This window comes from Heterodontus francisci, chromosome 16 (assembly GCF_036365525.1).
Source record: "Heterodontus francisci isolate sHetFra1 chromosome 16, sHetFra1.hap1, whole genome shotgun sequence".
NCBI lineage: Eukaryota > Metazoa > Chordata > Chondrichthyes > Heterodontiformes > Heterodontidae > Heterodontus > Heterodontus francisci.
This window is the reverse complement of record NC_090386.1, coordinates 73,303,921-73,324,524: the sequence shown is the minus strand read 5'-3', so window position 1 is coordinate 73,324,524 and position 20,604 is coordinate 73,303,921. Positions and strand designations below refer to the sequence as shown.

General features: G+C 44.6%; 1 protein-coding gene across 1 annotated transcript in view; it reads left to right on the top strand.

The window, feature by feature from the left end:
- Window positions 1–20,604, top strand: part of ptprt (protein tyrosine phosphatase receptor type T) — a 1,095,010-nt gene that overhangs the window by 627,530 nt on the left and 446,876 nt on the right. The window contains exon 11 of the mRNA XM_068048566.1: window positions 7,751–7,853. Coding sequence (XP_067904667.1) covers window positions 7,751–7,853 — 103 coding nt within the window. The remainder of the gene's footprint in view (window positions 1–7,750; window positions 7,854–20,604) is intronic.

Sequence of the window (20,604 nt, the reverse complement as noted above, 5' to 3'; positions counted from 1 at the left end):
CCGGGTGCAAAAGATTGGAGGTTTGGAAGGTGCTGTCAAAGGAGTCATGGTGATTTGTTGCAGTGCATCTTGTATATGGTACACACTGCTGCCACTACATGTTGGTGTTGGAGGGAGTGAATGTTGACAGTGGTGGATAGGGTGCCGATCAAGCAGGCTGCTTTGTCCTGGATGGTGTCAAGCTTCCTAAGTGTTGCACTCATTCAGGAAAGTGCAGAGTATTCCATCACACTCCTGACATGTGCCTTGTAGATTGTGGACAGGCTTTGGGGAGTCAGGAGGTGGGTTACTCGCTGCAGAATTCCCAGGCTCTGACCTGCTCTTGTAGCCACAACATTTATGTGGCTGCTCCAGTTCAGTTTCTAGTCAATGGATGTTGATAATGGGGGATTCAGCGATGGTAATGCCATTGGACATCAAGGGGAAATGGTTAGATTCTCTCTTCTTGGTGCTCATCATTGCCTGGTAATTGTGTGGCGTGGATGTTACTAGCCACTTATCAGCTCAAGCCTGAATGTTGTCCAGGTCTTATTGCGTATGGATGCGGAATGCTTCAGTATCTGAGGAGTTGTGAATGGTACTGAACATCATACAATATTCAGCGAACATTCCCACTTCTGACCTAATGATGGAGTGAAGTTCATTAATGGAGCAGCTGAAGATGGTAGAGCCTAGGACATTACCCTGAGGAACTCCTGCAGCAATGTCCTGGGACTGAGCTGATTGACCTCCAACAACCAAAACCATCTTCCTTTGTGCTAGATATGAATCCAACCAGTGGAGAATACTCCCCCTGATTCCCATTGACTTCAGTCTAGCTAGGGCTCCTTGATGCCACATTCGGTCAAGTGCTGCCTTGATATCCAGGGCAGTCACTCTCACCTCATCTCTTGAGTTCAGCTCTTTTGTCCATCTTTGGACCAAGGCTGTAATGAGGTCAGGAGCTGAATGGCCTGTTGGAACCCAAACTGAGCATTAGTGAGCAGGTTGTTACTATTTAACTGGTGCTTGATAGCACCATCGATGACATCTTCCATCACTTTGTTGATGATTGAGAGTAGACTGATGTGGCGGTAATTGTCCTGCTTTTTGTGGATAGGACATGTCTGGGCAATTTTCCACATTGTTGGGTAAATGCCAGTGTTGCAGCTGTACTGGAACAGCTTGGCTAGGGGTGCGACTAGTTTTGGAGCCCAACTCTTCAGTACTATTGCCGGGATGTTGTCAGGGTCCATAGCCTTTGCAGTATCCAATGCCTTCAGCCATTTCTTGATATTAAGTGGAGTGCATCGAATTGGCTGAAGACTGGCTTCTGTGATGCTGGGGACTTCAGCATGAGGCCGAGCTGGATCATTCACTTGACACTTCTGGCTGAAGATAGTTGTGAATGCTTCAGCCTTGTCTTTTGCATTGATGTGTTGGGCTCCCCCATTGTTGAGGATGGGGATATTTGTGGAGCCTCCTCCTCCTGTAAGTTGTTTAATTGTCCACTACCATTCACGACTGGATGTGGCAGGACTGCAGCACTTAGATCTGATCCATTGGTTGTGGGATTGCTTCGCTCTGTCTATTGTATGCTGCTTCCACTGTTTGGCATGCAAGTAGTCCTGTGTTGTAGCTTCACGGGGTTGACACCTCATTTCTAGGTGTGCTTGGTGCTGCTCCTGGCATGCTTTCCTGCACTCCTCATTGAACCAGGGTTGATCCCCTGGTTTGATGGTAATGGTAGATTGAGGGATATACCAGGCCAAGAGATTACAGATTGTGTTTGAATACAGTTCTGCTGATACTGATGGTCCACAGTGCCTGTCGGATACCCAGTTTTGAGCTGACAGATCTGATCTGCATCTATCCCATTTAGCACAATGCCACACAACACAATGGAGGGTATCCTCAGTGTGAAGACGAGACTTTGTTTTCACAAGGATTGCGGGTGGTCACTCCTACCAATACTCATGGACAGATCCATCTGCAACAGGTAGATTGGTGAGGACAAGGTCTAGTAAGTTTTTCCCTCTTGTTGGTTCTCTCACCGCTTGCTGCAGGCCTAGTCTGGCAGGTAAGTCCTTCAGGACTCGGCCAGCTCAGTCAGTAGTGGTGCTACCGAGCAACTCTTGGTGATGGACATTGAAGTCCCCCACCCAGAGTACGCTCTGTGCCCTTGCCACCCTCAGTGCTTCTTCCAACTTGTGTTTAACATGTTCATCAGCTGAGGGAGGGTGGTAGGTGGTAATTAGCAAGGGGTTTCCTGGCTCATGTTTGACCTAATACCATGAGACTCCATGAGGCAACTCCCTCTCAACTGTATACCATTGTGCTGCCACCTCTGGTGGGTTTGTCCTGCCGGTGGGCAGGACATACCCAGGAATGATGATGGTGATGGTGGTGTCTGGGACATTGTAAGGTATGTTTCTGTGAGTATGACTGTGTCAGGCTGTTGCTTGACTAGTCTGTGGGACAGCCCTCCCAATTTTGGCACAAGTACCCAGATGTTAGTAAGGAGGACTTTGCAGGGTCGACACGGCTGGGTTTGACGTTGTTATTTCTGGTGTCTAGGTCGATGCGAGGTATTCTGTCCAGTCTTATTCATTTTCATCTTTTGTGTAGTGGTTTTGTATAACTGGATAGCTTGCTGGGCCATTTCAGAGGGCAGTTATGAGTCAACCGCATTGCTGTGGGTCTGGAGTCACATGTAGGCCAGACCAGGGAAGGACGGCAGATTTCCTTCCCTGAAGGATATTAGTGAACCAGATGGGTTTTAATGACAATCGATTGGAGTTTCGTCGTCACCATTACTGCTTGGCTTTTAATTCCAGATTTTTGTTAATTAATTGAATGCATTAATTAATTGAATTTTAGGGATTTGAACTCATGTCCCCAGAGTATTAGCCTGGGTCTCTGAATTACTAGTTCAGTGACCTTACTACTACGCCACCGTCTCCCCTAATGGTGAGACTGATAGTGCCACAGCAGCTTCAGGTTAGGGCAAATCCATGGTCAAAAATCAAAAATTTGCTGTCAGAGTTGTGCCACTCCACTAATAGTTTTGTGAAAACAGCATCCTACTGTCTGGCTCCCCATTCAAATGCACTGAGCTGTGTGATGTTCCTGTTCTTGCAAGGTCTATATGAAGTACGGTTGTCACATAAAGTTAGTTCAAGTCATTTGAAGTCCATTGCCATTACCAGTGCCTCTCTGGCAGCGAAAGCTAATCATTACAAATTTGGACTTTCATTCCTTCATTCGTGTTGGAAATTTTTAAAAACTACATTATTGTACTTTTTCTTTGTCTCTTTTTTTCTATCGTTTTAATCATTTTTCCTCATTCTGTATTTTTCTTTCTGTACCTGATTTGACATTCTAACTTGCACTTCCTTTTCAACTGAAATAGTGGATAACATAGAACATAGATAGAACATAGAACAGTACAGCACAGTACAGGCCCTTCGGCCCACGATGTTGTGCCGACCCTTTAACCTACTCTATAGTATCGCTCAGATAACTCCCAGGATGGACAGTGGGAGGAGGACCTTTTTTTTGATTTGTTCATGGGATGTGGGTTTGGGAGATGCTGTCGAAGGAGCCTTGGCAAGTTGCTACAGTAATATAAAAGCGAAATACTGCGGATGCTGGAAATCTGAAATAAAAACAAAAAGTGCTAGAAATATTGTGCTGGTCTAGCAGCATCTGTGGAGAGAGAAACAGGGTTAACGCTGCAAGTCAGTGCCCTTCATCAGAACTGGCAAAGTTTGGAAATGTAATAGGGTTTAAACAAATAAAGCGGTGCAGGGGGAAAAGAGAACAGAAGGGAAGGTGTGTGACAGGACAGAGGGCCAGAGAGATTAACTGATAATGAGGTCATGGGGCAAAGGCTAAGATAGTGTACTAATGGTATGGTGAAAGGCAAAGCATTCGTGCAGAGGGAGTGTTAATGACAGAATAATCAGCAGCCCTAGCCAAAAGCATAAACATGAAAAAAAAACTAAGCAGGCACATGATAAAAAACAAAAAAAAAGGAATAAAATAAAATTTACAAAAAAGGCCAGTCATGCTGTGAAATTATTGAACTTAGCATTCAGTCTGGCAGGCTGTACCTTGCCTAATCGGAAAATGAGGTGCTGTTCCTCGAGCATGCGTTGATGTACACTGGAACACTGCAGCAATCCCAGGACAGAGATGTGGACAAGAGAGCAGAGGGGTGTGTTGAAATGGCAAAGAACCAGAAGCTCGAGGTCATGTTTTCAGACTGAGCGGGGAGGTGTTCCCCAAAGTGGTCACCCAACCTGCGTTTGGTATCCCAAATGTAGAGGAGACCGCATTGTGAGCAGTGAATACAGTATACTAAATTGAAAGAAGTACAAGTAAATCGCTGCTTAACTGAAAGATGTGTTTGGGGCCTGGGATAGTGAGGAGAGAGGAGGTAAAAGGGCAGGCATTACACCTCCTGTGATTGCATGGGAAAGGGACAAGGTGTCAGGAGTGGACCAAGGTGTTGTGGAGGGAGCGATCCCTTCGGAATGCTGACAGGGGAGGGGAGGGGAGGGGAAAATGCATTTGGTGGTGGCATCACGGAGGTGGCGGAAATGGCGGAAGATGATCCTTTGGATGTGGAGGCTGGTGGGGTGGAAAGTGAGGACAAGGGGAACCTTGGCATGGTTCTGGGAGGGAGGGGAAGGGGTGAGGGCAGCATTGCGGGAAATGGGTCGGACATGGGTGAGGGCCCTGTCAACCACAGTGGGGGAGTCCTCGGTTAAGGGAAAAGGAAGACTGTCAGAAGCGCAGTTGTGGAAGGTTGCATCATCAGAGCAGATGCGTCAGAGACAGAGAAATTGGGAGAATGGAATGGAGTCCTTACAGGAAGTAGGATGTGAGGAATGGTATTCGAGGTAACTGAGAGTCGGTGGGCTTATAATACATGTTGGTGGACAGTCTATCCTCAGAGATGGAGACAGAGAAGTTGAGGAAGGGAAAGGAAGTGTTGGAGATGGACAATGTAAAGCTGAGAGAAGGGTGGAAATTGGAACCAAAGTTTATGAAGTTTTCAAGTTTGGGGCGGGAACGGGAAACGGCACGGATATAGTCATCAATGTACCGGAAAAAGAGTTGGGGGAGGGGGCCTGAGTAGGACTAGAACAAGGAATGTTTGACATATCCCACAAAAAGACAGGCATAGCTGGGACCCATGCGGGTACCCATAGCAACACCTTTTACTTGGAGGAAGTGAGTGGAGTTGAAGGAGAAGTTGTTCAATGTAAGAACAAGTTCAGCCAGGCGGAGGAGGGTGGTGGTGGATGGGGACTGGTTGGGCCTTTGTTCAAGGAAGAAGCAGAGAGCCCTCAGACTGGGTGGGGGTTGGAGGTGTACAGAGATTGGACGTCCATAGTGAAGAGGAGGCGGTTAGGACCAAGAAACTGGAAATTGTCAAAATAACATAGGTCAGAAGAGTCACGGATGTAGGTGGGAAGAGACTGGACCAGAGGAGAAAAGATAGAGTCAAGAAAGGAAGAAATAAATTCAGTGGGACTGGAACAGGCTGAAATAATGGGTCTCCCAGGACAATCCTGTTTGTGGATCTTAGGAAGGAGGTAAAAGCGGGCTTTCCAGATTTGCGGGACTATGAGGTTGCGGGACTGTTACAGTGCTTCTTGTATATGGTACACATAGCTGCCACTGTGCACTGGTGGTAGAGGGAATGAATGTTTAAAGTGGTGGATGGAGTGCCAATCAAGCAGGCTGCTTTTCCCTGGATGATGTCAAGCTTCTTGAGTGTTGTTGGAGCTCTATTCATCCAGGCAAGTGGAGAGTATTCCATCATATTCCTGACTTGTGCCATTTATTGCCCATCCCGAATTGCCTTGAGAAGGTGGTGGTGAGCCATCTTCTTGAACTGCTGCAGTCCATGTGGTGTAGGTAAACCCACAGTGCTGTTAGGAAGAGAGTTCCAGGTTTTTTGACCCAGTGACAGTGAAAGAACGGTGATATATTTCCAAGTCAGGATGGTGTGTGGCTGGGAGGGGAACTTGCAGGTGGTGGTGTTCCCATGCATCTGCTGACCTTGTCCTTCTAGCTAGCAGAGGTAGTGAGTTTGGGAGATGCTATCGACGGAGCCTTGGCGAGTTGCTACTGTGCATCTTGTATATGGTACACACATTATGGCCACTGTCCGTTGGTGGTAGAGGGAATGAATGTTTAAGGTGGTGGCTGGAATGCCAGTCAAGTGGGCTGCTTTTTCCTGGATAATGTCAAGTTTCTTGAGTGTTGTTGGAGCTGCACCCATCCAGGCAAGTGGAGAGTATTCCATCACATTCCTGACTTGTGCCTTGTAAATGGTGGACAGGCTGTCAGAAAAATAAATTTACATTTTCAATGGCAGCTGCTGGATAGGCCCCATCCAAGTCTAGGAGGCCTGAGCAGATTGCCATGGGCAAGCCAATTTCCTGGAGGATTCCTAAACAGGTGTTAGACCCCTCATTAGCATATACAAAGAGCCCAACGGTGCCTGAAAAATGTCCCAGCCCAGTTTCGATTCAGACATTAGTCAGATGTCCTTAGGAAGCAGGATGTTAGTCCCTGATATTGGTCTTTCTAGTGCCCTTCTTATGCCTGCAAAATGGGCACGACTCAATTTTTATCCCTAAGTGTCAATGCAGCTTAAAATGATTTACATAAGCTTGCATCCCATCTCTCAAATGTTTAATCATCACTTAACACAGGTAAATAGCTGTCGTATTTAATAGCACTATTAATAGTAATACTGTAAGAGCTGTTTTGACCTTGCCATGGGAGACCAGAAGCATTATCAACTAACCAATAGATCTGAAGTACTTTAGTACATTTCTAAGTGAAACTAGACATTTCATTTAAAGAATGTCTTCAGATTTTATATCAGTAAGTTATGCTTGATTGTGTCTATTGACCTTCAGGACGTACAATTCATAAAACAGTCAGTGAATTCAACTAGTAGACAAGCAAACAGCAGAAAGCCTCCACTAATAACATTTCAATCTATTAGAACTCCCTTGTGGGCAGTAATTAGGGAGTTTTAAACTTAATACATGTTCAGTGGCCCTGTGATACCCAGTAAGTGATTAGGCTTAAGGTTGAATTTGAAATTTCCTACCTAATTTCAGTTACAATTGGGAAATCTGGAGTCAGGGAGAGACCAGGGTCAATGGTTAAAAGAAAAGTGATGTCATGTTAGAAAAGAAGGGATTTTCAGAATGGATAAAAAAAGTGCCCTCAACTTCTCTAACACTGGACTGCTTTTGTCTTCACTCCTTCCTGTCCACTACTAGTGGCCATTCATTCAGCCGCTGTGCGCCCACTTTCTAGAATTCTACCTAGTTTCCTCGACCTCGCACCTCCCTTCCTCCGATCAAAAACCTCCTTTAAGCCCTCAATATCAGCCCTGTCTTTGATTCCTTCATCTTAACCTCCCATCCCCCATGCTCGATGATCACCATACTCCTTTCCTCCTGATATGTAAAGTGCTCGAGACATCTTACTGCCCGTAAGGAGCACGAGACAAGCACAAGCAGTTTGTCAGCATCACCAGCAGCATTTCCTCCTGACCAGTATGGAGTTACAGTGCTGAGACCAGGCAACTGGCCATTGGCCACAGTCTTAGTAAGTGATGGATATTTGACACAGTGGGATGTAAATGTGGGATACTAAATGAAAAGTAAGGGTTAAAAATGAAACTGATGATATCTGTATCCTGTTTATGATTAATTTTGATTTCCGTTGGTAGCCCCCTCAATGCCACTGTATGATACAGACGCACCTCTGAATGAGTCGGATACAACCATCACAGTCCTGTTGAAACCAGCTCAATCGAGAGGAGCTCCAATCAGGTAAAATAATCTAAGAAGATAATCATAGTTCTGAAAAGCAAATTCTGAAAGCAGAAATTCATATTATTCTGACGCTTACATACAATTTGATTTTTATTTTGTAACACATGCATCTCTTTGTTAATTATTTTATGGGTGTGTGAATAAAAGTGAAAAATTTCTAGAAACTGACACATTTTGTTAAACCAATTTGGGCTGAATATGCTTATGACAATGCTACTTTGATGCAATGTTATAGCTTTATTTAAAAAGGTGTTACTGCCAGACTAAACACCCACCTTGATTTCTCGATGACTCTGCATTGGGGACAGCATGTTATCAAATGTATCATACAGGGTTTGAAAATAGTGATTGTGAAATGAAAATGTAACAGTATTAAATTATGTTCCTTTGTAAATTGCATTATGTTATAATAATGGTTCTAACTGAACTAAAATGCATCAATGACAAAGCATCAATATAATTGTCCGTCAATAAACAATTAATGAGTTATAAATTTCCTTCACAAAATCATATTTCCAAAATATCATGATGAAAACATAAAAGGATGTGCTATTAGCTGGAATATAAAATCATACTTCCATTTCCTGAAATGGTTTCACCAAGAAACAAACATGTTTGGTTACTATGGAAATTAGGACCTTTTTTATTTGGGTATTTTACCTGAACTTTTGGTCAACCACTTCACACAAATCTAGCACAAGGTTGCAAATTGGCCAAGTTCATAATATGGGTAAGATTTGTGTTTGTAAATAGTCTGTGATATCAAATTTCATTTTATAGCCGGATGTATGACACCCATTTGCGGTTGTGGAATGCATTTATACTGCAGCTGTTGTGCCAGAGCGAAGTGATTCAATGGTAATATCTGCCATGCGATTCGTGGAGGGCATTCTTTTGTATGCAATTTTAATTGAGGTGGAGGACCAGTATAAGATGGAGGAAAAGAGAATGAAACAGCAGTAGTACTCTACAAGATGTTACCCTTTCTACCCCCACAAAAAAAAATTACAGACCACCTAGATCTTTTGAAGATCTTAGTGCTCTGTGTTAGAAAAGTGCACTTCACCAAAAAGGCAGTAAGAGAGGTGTGAGAGAGTTTCTATTTGAAGATAGATAGTCAAGATCGTCTGCCTGGGCAGCTCTGTGACAGTGGAAGTGCTGGCTGCACTCAACTTTTATGCCACTGGCTTATTTCACAAAGCCATGTGGGATTTGTGAAGGATCACTCAAAGATGCATATTTGTTAGTTCACTAGTATTTATTTTAGAAGAGTTGGTATGGCAGCAGGGAACCCATACCTTCCCTCTTACTCCTAATTCTAAGGTTCAGCCTTAACCTGTCTGGGTGGAGAAAATGGTCAATGTGTGCAACTGATCTTTTAATAGTTTATTGTAACATCAATAAACTTACAAAGATCGATATCATTCTCACAAAGACCACTCTCTTTTGTGCTGCACTTATGCTGTTAACCCTCCAAGTGCTGCTTCTGAAAATCTGCTGCTTCTGTACTGCTGTTTGCATCTCATACGACTGCTAAGAACACACTTTTTTAAAATGACTAAAAAGAATGAAAATCACATCCGTGACATTGATTGCTGCAAACCACTCCCCAAAACTGTACCTTCTTACATGTTGTAATTATCTCATGCATCCTGGGTTCATGAATAGTCCATTAACATATGAAGGTGTTTCGATAGGGAAGATTCTGGCTCATCAACATCATCAGACTTCACTCTAATAAAACAGTTCTTTGGGATTAGCATTTCCAAGGAATGTGAGGGCACACCCAGACACAGTGGTTCCATAGTTCCTAAACTTTTTGTTTAATTTCCAAAATATACTTTATTCATAAAAATCTGTAAAAATTACATTCCCAAACAGTTTAAAACAGCATCAAGTCAAAAAATACAAACAGTGCAAAGGTGATCAGTGTCCTTCTATACAATCATGAGTTGCCTCACAACCCTTCCATTTCATTGTCATGCCATATACATTTTTACATTTACAGCACACAAAATTTTCCCGATACAGTTTGAGGGGTTTCCCATGTATCCAGCCCCTCAGTTCAGCTTGGTGGGGGGACCTTACACTGTGGTCTTTCCCCATTGAGCCTTTGCTGCGGCTTTAGTGCGTCCCTCAGCACGTAGTCCTGGACCTTGGAATGTGCCAGTCTGCAACATTCGGTCGTGGACAACTCTTTGCGCTGGAAGACCAGCAAGTTACGGGCAGACCAAAGGGCGTCTTTCACCGAATTGATAGTCCTCCAGCAGCAGTTGATGTTTGTCTCGGTGTGCGTCCCTGGGAACAGCCCGTAGAGCACAGACTTGTGTGTTACAGAGCTGCTTGGGATGAACCTCGACAAAAACCACTGCATCTCTTTCCACACCTGCTTTGCAAAGATACATTCCAGGAGGAGGTGGGCAACCGTCTCTTCCCCACCACAGCCACCGCGGGCCCCACCACAGCCACCGCGGGGACATTGCGCGGAGGGGGCGAGACTTCGGGCGTGCAGGAAGGATCTGATGGGGAGGGCCCTTCTCACCACCAGCCAAGCTACATCTTGGTGCTTGTTTGAAAGTTCTGGTGATGAGGCATTCCGCCAAATGACTTTGACGGTCTGCTCGGGGAACCATCCGACAGGATCCCCCGTCTCCTTTTCCCGTAGGGCCTTAAGGACATTCCGTGCAGACCACTGCCTGATGGACCGGTGGTCAAAGGTGTTTTCCCGCAGAAACTGCTCCACGAAGGATAGGTGGTACGGCATGGTCCAACTGCATGGAGCGTTCCGTGGCAATGTGACCAGGCCCATCCTTCGCAACACCGGGGACAGATAGAACCTCAGCACGTAGTGACACTTGGAGTTTGAGTACTGGAGGTCTACACACAGCTTGATGCAGCCGCACACGAAGGTGGTCATCAGGATGAGGGCCACGTTGGGTACATTTTTCCCGCTCTTATCCAGAGATTTGAACATCGTGTCCCTCCGGACCCGGTCCATTTTAGATCCCAGATGAAGCGGAAAATGGCTCGGGTGACCGCCACAGCGCAAGAGTGGGGTATGGGCCAGACCTGCGCCACGTACAGCAACAATGTGAGCGCCTCGCACCTGATGACCAGGTTCTTACCCACAATGGAGAGAGATCGCTGCCCCCACATGCTCAACTTTTGTCGTACCTTGGCTACTCGCTCCTCCCAGGTTTTGGTGCACGCCCCGGCCCTTCCGAACCATATCCCCAGCACCTTCAGGTAGTCTGACCTGACGGTGTAGGGGACAAAGGATCGGTCAGCCCAGTTCCCAAAGAACATGGCCTCGCTCTTGCCGTGGTTAACTTTGGTTCCCGAGGCCAGTTCGAACTGGTCGCAGATGTTCATCAGGCTGTGCACAGACAGCGGATCCGAACAGAAGACGGCGACGTCATCCATGTACAGGGAGGTTTTAACCAGAGTGCCTCCGCTGCCTGGGATTGTCGCCCCTCTTATGCTCGCATCCTTCCTAAACTTGTAAGTATTATTTATAGTTCTATAGCAGTTCACAGCAATCCAATGGAGAGACAAATCAGTCAAATCTTGGATAGACACATTTCATTGTGTGGCTTAGTTGCCCCTGCCATCTGTTGACTAGAATATTGAAGAAGTCACTTAGTGGGCTGAATTTTCTGAGTGCGCCGCAATTCGCAGTGGCGCACTCTAATGGTGACGTGCATCCCGCACGGATGCGTCGTCCCTGCAATATTACGCGTGGGGGCTTATTTAAATAGAGGAGGTGGAGCGCCCCCCCACTCCCCCACTACATCAACAGCAGCAGCCGCCGCGTACCCGGCAACGCCGTCCGGTGCCATTGCGCAGGCGCCAGCGCCATTTTTAAAGAGCTTTAAGCCCTGAGCAGAGATTTAAATTTTTTAAAGAAACCAGGACTTTCATTTTTAATAAAAACAGTACACGTTACATTAAAGCACCACTTCCACCCCCCCCCCCCAATGATCCTAGAATAAATTTATTTCCCCCTCCACCCCCCCTCCTGAAAAAATATTCTTGACAGCCCTGACTTTTAAACCCCAAACTTTGTACTCTTTGCCTTTCAACCCCTTCCCACCATCCCCACACAAATGAAAAATGTTTTCCCCACTCCTCTCCACCCTTCCAGCCCTGAAAATGTTATACCTCCCCCCTCCCCGCCAGGTTCTCGCCTCGGAGTTCTGAAGGCGCACGAGCCGCGTTCGGAGTGGGTAAAACCGGTGTGGGACATCCACAGCCTGCAGGTAAGTTTATTTGCATCTCATTTAAGTTAATTTGAATATGCAGATGATGGACCCGCTGCCAGGCTGCAGTGGGGGGGGGGGGGGGGCACATCGAGATCCCCCCACCACCAGTAATATGCAGTGGGCCCTTCTCGACTTCGTGGGTCGAGGTGGGCCTCTCTCCCCACAAGATTTTACCGGCCCCCGCGCTGTGACCCGTGGCGTTGAGGGACCGGTAAAATTCTGCCCTTCGTGTCTATGTAAGATTTTCAAGGTTTTTTTAGTTCCATTTCCAAGGTCCTGTGAAATGCTGGGAGACAAATTTTGGCCAATTTCTGAAAATTGTCCATTACAGCTTGCGTTTTTGCAGTATGTTCTTTTGGGCTTTAAAATGTCAGTTTCTTTTAAGTTGAATGCATTCTTGCTGAAGGGCTGGCTACAAGGGCAACACTTTAACTGGCCATCAGCTTTATTGCATTGATGGGTTTCCCAAGATACAGAGTACAATGGACTCATATTATTATGAACTGCTAGCATTAATCCCCTCAATTTGCTTAACAGAAAGGAGTACCACTCACTTAATTTTCAGCTGGTGTATGCATACATGCAAAGATTCTTCTGTTTGCCTTAAGTTGTCCTACTGTAGCCACCTTAAGGAATTCTGTCATCCTTGAGCTCTTTAGACTAATGAATAGATGCTTGTGGGTCACAAGGCATACCCCTTGCATCCATGTTCTAGGAGTTGCAAGAACAACAGCTGAGGTGTACTACAATGAGGCACATGCCTCAACTAGAATGATCATTGAGTGAACTATTGGGGTGTTAAAGGGATATTTGTACAACCTTGATAGATCAGGCTGGACTTTGCAAAATGCTCCAGATCATGTATCCTGCATAATTTTAACTTGCTGTGCCCTGCACAACTTTGACATTCAAAAAGTCCTGGACATGAAGATTACTGAGGAGATGGCTATACCTGTGCTGGAGGCAAAACAGCAAGGAGTGAAGCATCAGGAGAATGGTTGCAGAGAAAACTCCTCAGTGACAGTTGCAAGAGGCATTAAGACTCATCTTATCAATGAAGTCTTCTCATCTGTTTCACAAAGTTAATCTTTATCACCAATGTCTGTTCCATCACATTTAAACAAATGACACATTCTTCAATCCAGTAACCATCCTACAATACAACATCACATTGCACTTATTTGGCCCTACATGGCCATGCAATCTGATTGCATCAATCAGCAAGTGCACAAGTGCACTCTTCCTTGTACGACCATAACCTCCATGAATTACAAAGCACAACACTAGTGCATGCTTTTCTTTAATCACCTGATAAGGCGTAACTGAGATTTTTGGAGTTTGATAGTGATTACCTTAGTGAGTTTTTTTAAATTCTTACTGAAACCTGCAATGTACCTAAGCAAAATGCTATCAGTCTCAGAGCTCTGAAATGTTTTGGACTCCTGCTCCCCGTCACACATAGATACTAAGCAGTGGATTTGCCTTCCCAATGACCGTTTCCCTGTTTTGCATAATAATGAAAGAGGAAGAAGTAGCGGATCCAAGACAATCTGAGAATGAGTTTTTTTTTAATTTCCAAAATATACTTTATTCATAAAAATCTGTAAAAAAATACATTACCAAAGAGTTTCAAACAGCACCAAGTCAAAAAATACAAACAGTGCAAAGGTGATCAGTTTCCTTCAATACAATCATGAGTTGCCTCACAACCCTTCCATTTCATTTGTCATGCCATATACATTTTTACATTTTACAGCACACAAAATTTTCCCCATACAGTTTGAGGGGTTTCCCATGGATCCAGCCCCCCAGTTCAGCTTGGTGGGGGGACCTTACACAGTGGCCTTTCCCCATTGAGCCTTTGCTGCAGCTGCCCCAACCTTTAGTGCGTCCCTCAGTACGTAGTCCTGGACCTTGGAATGTGCCAGTCTGCAACATTCAGTCGTGGACAATTCAATGAGGTGCTGTAGCAGAAGACAACAGCTATTACTCCTAATGCCACTGCCTTTGTACTTGTTTGACGCCAGTTTTATATTCCTGTGCAGGTAAATGAGATCTGCTGAGAATGTTGGTGTAAGTTCCCACAGCAAGATTGGCACGTAAACTAACATAATTTCTTCATTCTGTTACAGCCAGGTGAGGAGGGGGCTCTTAGGCTCCCCTTTCACCCTTTCTCTTGTTTGACTGCAACAGGGTTTATTCCTTTTAAAACGTTCATTGTGCTTACCACCTCAGTCAGTGTTTTACCTTTTTCCTCTAATGTGATTGCAAAAGAACCAATTGGACAGGTTTTCTTGAGTTTAAACAAGAAAGAGGTAAGTTTATTATACTTAACACTCTAACCCAATTTAAAATACTAAAAATACAGTGCACATTCACGCACAAATTCATACGAGAATCACACACACACATATAGATTTCAGAGGGAAACAGACTTGGTGGTTGGATTGAAGTCCAGAATAAATGGAACTTAAATACAGTCTGTAAATCCAGTAGTCCTCGGCTGAAGCTGTATTCTTGCAGTCCTCACTGGTCAAAGTGTGCTTCGGTTGGCTTGCTTTGTTCAGAGTTTTCCTGAAGGCAGAATTGGTAGTTGATTCTCTTCCCCTGATGGCTGGCTATAGCGGTCTGTTGGGTTAGCGGGTTCCCCAGTCGCAGTCGGTTCTTTTCTTGATATTTTCTGAGGCGAGAGAGAGACACACACAGGGGAGCAGCCACCTGTTTCGCTGCTGTACACTCAGTTACAACCTGCCTGCTGTCTGTATCACAAAACTAATTTTTTCAGAGATGAGCAGGCAGTCACATGGTTCTATCAATCCCCTTTGTTTCGAATGAGGTTTTTCTGGAATCTTCTAATGAAATTCAAGGTTCTACATGCCCAGGATGTCCATACACACGGAGGGGCGTTGGCTGTTTCAAAGTCAATGAGTGGGTATTGCCTTGATGGCCATGCTAATGAAGCCATTCTAGGTAATTCAGTCACTTAGAGCAAGCCATTGTCCTGGCTGGGCTTCCTGTTAGACTTTTTGTCTCCAGTCCAATCTCCTGGTATTTCAGCTGTAAATGGCAGTGGCCATCTTGGCTGCTAGGTTTTTAAAAGTTACTTGTAGGGGTTTTTTCCATTAAAAGTCTAAGGTTAGTTTCCAACCGATGAAATTATTATGTCCCATTTGGCATATAGGGTTTTCCTGATAATAAGTATGATCCAGGAAATTGAGAATCAAGTACAATGTATTGAGGGAAGGTGATAAAACTGGATAACATTGATTCTCAAATTTTTAAGGTAATTATGAGCTAAATTTTCTTACAATTCCAACACTTGTCTTTAGTATACACCGATGGTCACAGTTATGATTTCAGGTATTACAACCCTTGTGAAAATGAATTAGTGAGATGCATTTCTTAGTCATTTCAAAGATGCACCATATTTCTATCTGAGATGTAAGTAATTTTATCACCTGACTACTGAATGATATTTACGGTCAATTTTTATTGTCTTATGGTTCTGTTATAATACACCAGTAACAAATCTGTTTGGCTTCTTGTTACTTAACCACCAGCAAATAATTGGCATTTTGAAGTAAGATAGTTCTGTCAGCAGACATGTTGACTATATTTGAACATAGGCCCGGATTTTGTGGTTAGCGATGAAGCAAGGGTGTCGCCACCGACCTGCAAGAAAACTGTCCACAAAGATCTAGCAGTCTCTGTGGTGGGAGATTCCTCCTTTCCCAACGCCAATTTAAATCTGGCACCAAGTCAAGGGGATGTCTTGGTGTATTCACACATGGCAAACCTAGAAGTTAAAACACTTAAAATCTTTCTCTTTCAATTTACATTTTCAGATAGTGGAATAAATGTATATAAATGTATCAAGACAGCAGCTAAAATAAAGACAGACTTTAAAAACAAAAAAACCCACAATATTTAAAAAAATAAATGAATACTTTTATGATTGTGGAGAAATTTGACGTTCCACAAAAGGAAATAACTAATCAGGGCCAGTAAGGATTTTTAGCAGTAATTAAGAAGTTAACATGCCATTAAAAACCCAGTTACACCTCATTCAATAAGATATAATTTTTTCAATTGTTTGCAGTGAGACTCACAGCAGAAGACTGGAGGTTCTTGCCAAATCATGATTGCAAGGGAGATTGCACTCTGTCCTCTATGTTTATCATACTTTCGAAACATTTTCCCAAATGTTTGTATGTCAATTAAATTTCAGCTGTGAACACAGATGAGTCCAAAATAATTCTTCCACGTCACATCTGGAGATACAGGAGATTTGGATTTAAAACAAAGCTGTGAAAAATTAAATGTAACACCAGGAAGTCACTGTTGGTATTGTTAATAGGTACACACACTGGGCTGAATTTAGTTAAGCTGGTGAGAGTCCCGGTGCTGGACCAAAAAAGCCAGGTGAACCCCGCCTCGGCCCTTCGGAGCTCCTAGGTGCAATTCAGTGGTGCTTGGGCAATTAACTGCCCAGTGCCTGCATCCCCGCCCCTTTAAGGCCAGGGATCCCGCCTCCAAGAGCTGCTGACCAATCAGAAGGCCAGCAGCTCAGTAATATTGGCAGTGCTGCCGAGAGCGGTGGCCACTGCTAGTGTTACACTAGGCCTGGGACCACCGCTGGAGCCCTGGACCCACGATAAGTGAGGCGGGGTTGTGGGTCCAGTCTGGCAGGCCCCAGCGATGGAGGGGGGGAGGTTGGGTGTTGAGGGCGGGGGCGGGGGCTGTTAACAGAGAAGCAAGCTTTGCCGCCAGGGACCCTCCGTGGACCACAGATTGCCCACGGAGAAGGGCCCCCCCACCCCTCCAAGCTCACAGGGAGGCCGTGTTGTTTCACTGGGCAACCTTCTCTCCACTGGTTTAATTCCAGTAGCGGCAGGAAGAGGCCCTTAAGTGGCTACTGATTGGCCACTTAAGGACCTCAGTTGGCCTCTGGGTAGAAAGACCGTATTCTGCCTTTGCCACCCCCGACTTAATCACGGTGCGATGGGAAGGCAATGGGCCCTCCACTCGCTCCTGCCTTCTGTTGAAATTCTATGGCCTCCCCACCTCCGAGCCCGTCTCCTGGTGGCCCATTAAATCCTGCCCACTTAATGCATTGTAAAGTATTCCTCTGCTTTCTTCGCAGGGACATTAGCCTAATTAAAACAAGTCACTTAAGTGAGCCACCTGTCAGCTTGGTTCATAAGAACATAAGAAATAGGAGCGGGAGTAGGCCATTCTGCCCATCAAACCTGCCCCACCATTCAATAAGATCATGGCTGATCTGCCCCAGACCTCAACTCCTCTTTCGTGCCAGCTCCTCATAGCCCTCAACTCCCCGATATTTCAAAAATCTATCTACCTCCTCTTTAAATACTTTCAGTGATCTCGCCTCCACAACTCTCTGGGGTAGAAAATTCCAGACATTCACTACCCTCTGAGAGAAGAAATTCTTTCGCATCTCAGTTTTAAATGAGTGTCCCCTTATTCTGTAATTATGCCCCCTAGTTCGGCACTCCCCCACTAGTAGAAACATCTTCTCAACATCTACCCTGTCAAGCCCCCTCAGAATTGTGTACGTTTCAATAAGATCACCCCTCATTCTTCTAAACTCTAATGAATAAGGGCCTAACCTGTTTAGCCGTTCTTGATAAGTCAACCCCTTCATCCCAGGAATCAGCCTAGTGAATCTCTTTTGAACTGCCTCCAATGCCAGTATTTCCTTAAATACGGGGACCAAAACTGTACACAGTACTCCAGGTGCGGCCTCACCAACACCCTGTACAGTTGTAACAAAACTTCCCTATTTTTAAATTCCAATTCCCCAGCAATAAAGGCCAAAATTCCATTTGCCTTCTTAATTACTTGCTGCACCTGCATGCTAACCTTTTGTGTTTCATGCACAAGAACACCCAGATTCCTCTGTGCTGCACTTTTTTGGAGGCTCTCTCCGTTTAAATAATGGGTCAGTTGGTGAAACTCTGAGTCAAAAGGTTAGGATTTAAGGTCCATTCTAGGATTTGAGCACATAATGTGATCTAACTACATAGGGTGGTCATTCATCCGGTTTTGTACCAGACAGTCAGGATTCCAGTGCATTTGGCCCTGTTCCACGACCACATGCCCTTAGGTCTGGTATTTTGAAGTTAATCAATCTGATTCAGTGTGCAAAAAATGCAATTGCAATGCTTCGTGCTCATTTTAATTAAGTATATCAGCAGACCGCAGGCCTTAAGCTCATAGCCATTTTTGCGTTTGTACATGCATGGGGGTTGGCGAATCAGGGGGGCAACTACAGTGCTGTACTGAGGGAGTGCTGCCCTCAACACCCAACCTCCCCCCCCCACTCCATCACTGGGGCCTGCCAGACTGGACTCGCAACCCCGCCTCACTTACCTTGGGTCCAGAGTTTTTTGAATGAGATTTTAAACTGAAACCTCATCTGCCTCTTGGCAAAAGATCCAATGGACAATGTGTTCCAGCCAATGTTGTTTCCTGAACGACCACCATCAAGAAAAAATAGATAAACTGGTTTGTCATCTCCTTTGCTGTTGGTCTGAGTCTGCTGTGCATGAATTGATTGCAGCATTTGTCTACATAACAACAGTGAATAATCTTCAAAGAAGTAATTTCTCGTGGTCTGATATAACTGAGTGGTTTGCTAGGCCATCTCAGGGGGCAGTTAAGAATCAACCACATTGGTGTGGGGCTGGAGTCACATGTGGGCTAGTAAGGATGGCAGGATTCCTTCCCTAAAAGACATTTGTCAACTACTTGTGTTTTTATAACGGTCCGATACTTCATGACGAGGAACATGAGTAAAACTAGGGTAAATGGGGATTGGAGAAAAATTCTCTAATAGCAGTTTGAATGATTACAATCTTATAATTGCCTGTAAGGACTGTAAAGACGGATACAAACTTCATCAGATTATTGATCACATTGATAAACATTTCTTCAAATGCTGTCAGCTAACAATTTTATACAACAACCAATAACCTGAGGAAGTATTGAGTCTGGCATCATATGAGTCCTTGAAAGTTATCTTCCAATATAAGAAAAAAGTAAAAAGGAAGATAGTTGGCTTGGATAAGAAGTCTCAGCATTGAGTTAATAAATCTAATACAGAATCCATTAAAGTAATTTACTTGGAAAATTAAGAACTGGAACTAATATATCCCCTCAAGTTTCCTTTCTTTGAGTTAATGTGTCTGATAAAGCATCCATTAATTTAATTTGATTTTGAAAGTGATAAGTGACTCGAATATATCACCTACTGTCCTTACCCGCTCTGACTTACATGTGATTCCAGTCCCACACAATGTGGTTCACTTTTAATTGCTCTCTCAAGTGGCTTGCCAAGCCATACAGTTGCATCAAACCACTATAAAGAATGAAAAGAGTAAAGCCAGATGGATCACTTAGCTGCAACCTCAGCATTAGTTCAGGACACAAAGAAGGTGCATCCAGCTCAGCTGATTCTACAAAGTCCTCCTCACTAACAACTGTGAACTGGACCAAAGTTGGGAGAGCTGTTCCACAGACTAGTCAAATAACAGCCTGACATAGTCAAACTCACAGAATCAGACCTATCAGTCAACATCCCAAACTCTTACATCAGCCATGGGTATATCCTGTTCCACTGAGAGTCATACAGTCATTTACAGCATAGAGGGAGGCCATTCAGCCCATCAAATCCAAGCCAGCTCTCCGCTGAGCAATCCAGTCAGTCCCACTCCCCCACTCGATCCCTGTAACCCTGAAATTTTATTTCCTTTCAGTGCCTATCCAATTTCTTTTTGAAATCATTTATTGCCCCCGCTTCCACGGCCCTTGTGGATGGCGAATTCTGGGTCATTACTATTCGCTGTGTAAAAAAGGTCTTCCTCACATTCCCCCTGCATCTCTTGCCCAAAATCTTCAATCTGTGTCCCCTAGTCTTTGTACCATCAGCTAATGGGAATAGTTTTTCCTTGTCTAACTTATCTAAGCCTCCCATAATCTTGTACACTTCTATCAAATCTCCCCTCAGTTTCCTTTGCTGCAGTGAGAACAACCCCAGCTTTTCCAGCCTAACCTTATAGCTAAAATCCTCCATCCCTGGAACCATTCTGGTGAATCCTCTGCACCCTCTCAAGGACCCTCACATCCTTTATAAAGTGCGCTGACCAGAACTGGATGCAATACTCTTGTTGGAGTATAACCAGAGCTTTATAAAGGTTCAGCATAACTTCTCTGTGTTTGTACTCTATGCTTCTATTTATGAAGCCCAAGATCCCATACACTTTGCTAACCACTCTCTCAATATGTCCTGCTGCCTTCAAAGATAGGTGCACACATATCCCCAGTCCCTCTGTTCCTGCGCACTGTTTAGAACTGTGCCAAAATGCATCACCTCACACTTGTCTTTATTAAATTCCATCTGCCACCTGTCAGCCATTCTGCTAGCCTATCAATATCCTGTTCCAGGCAGTTCATATCGTACTCAC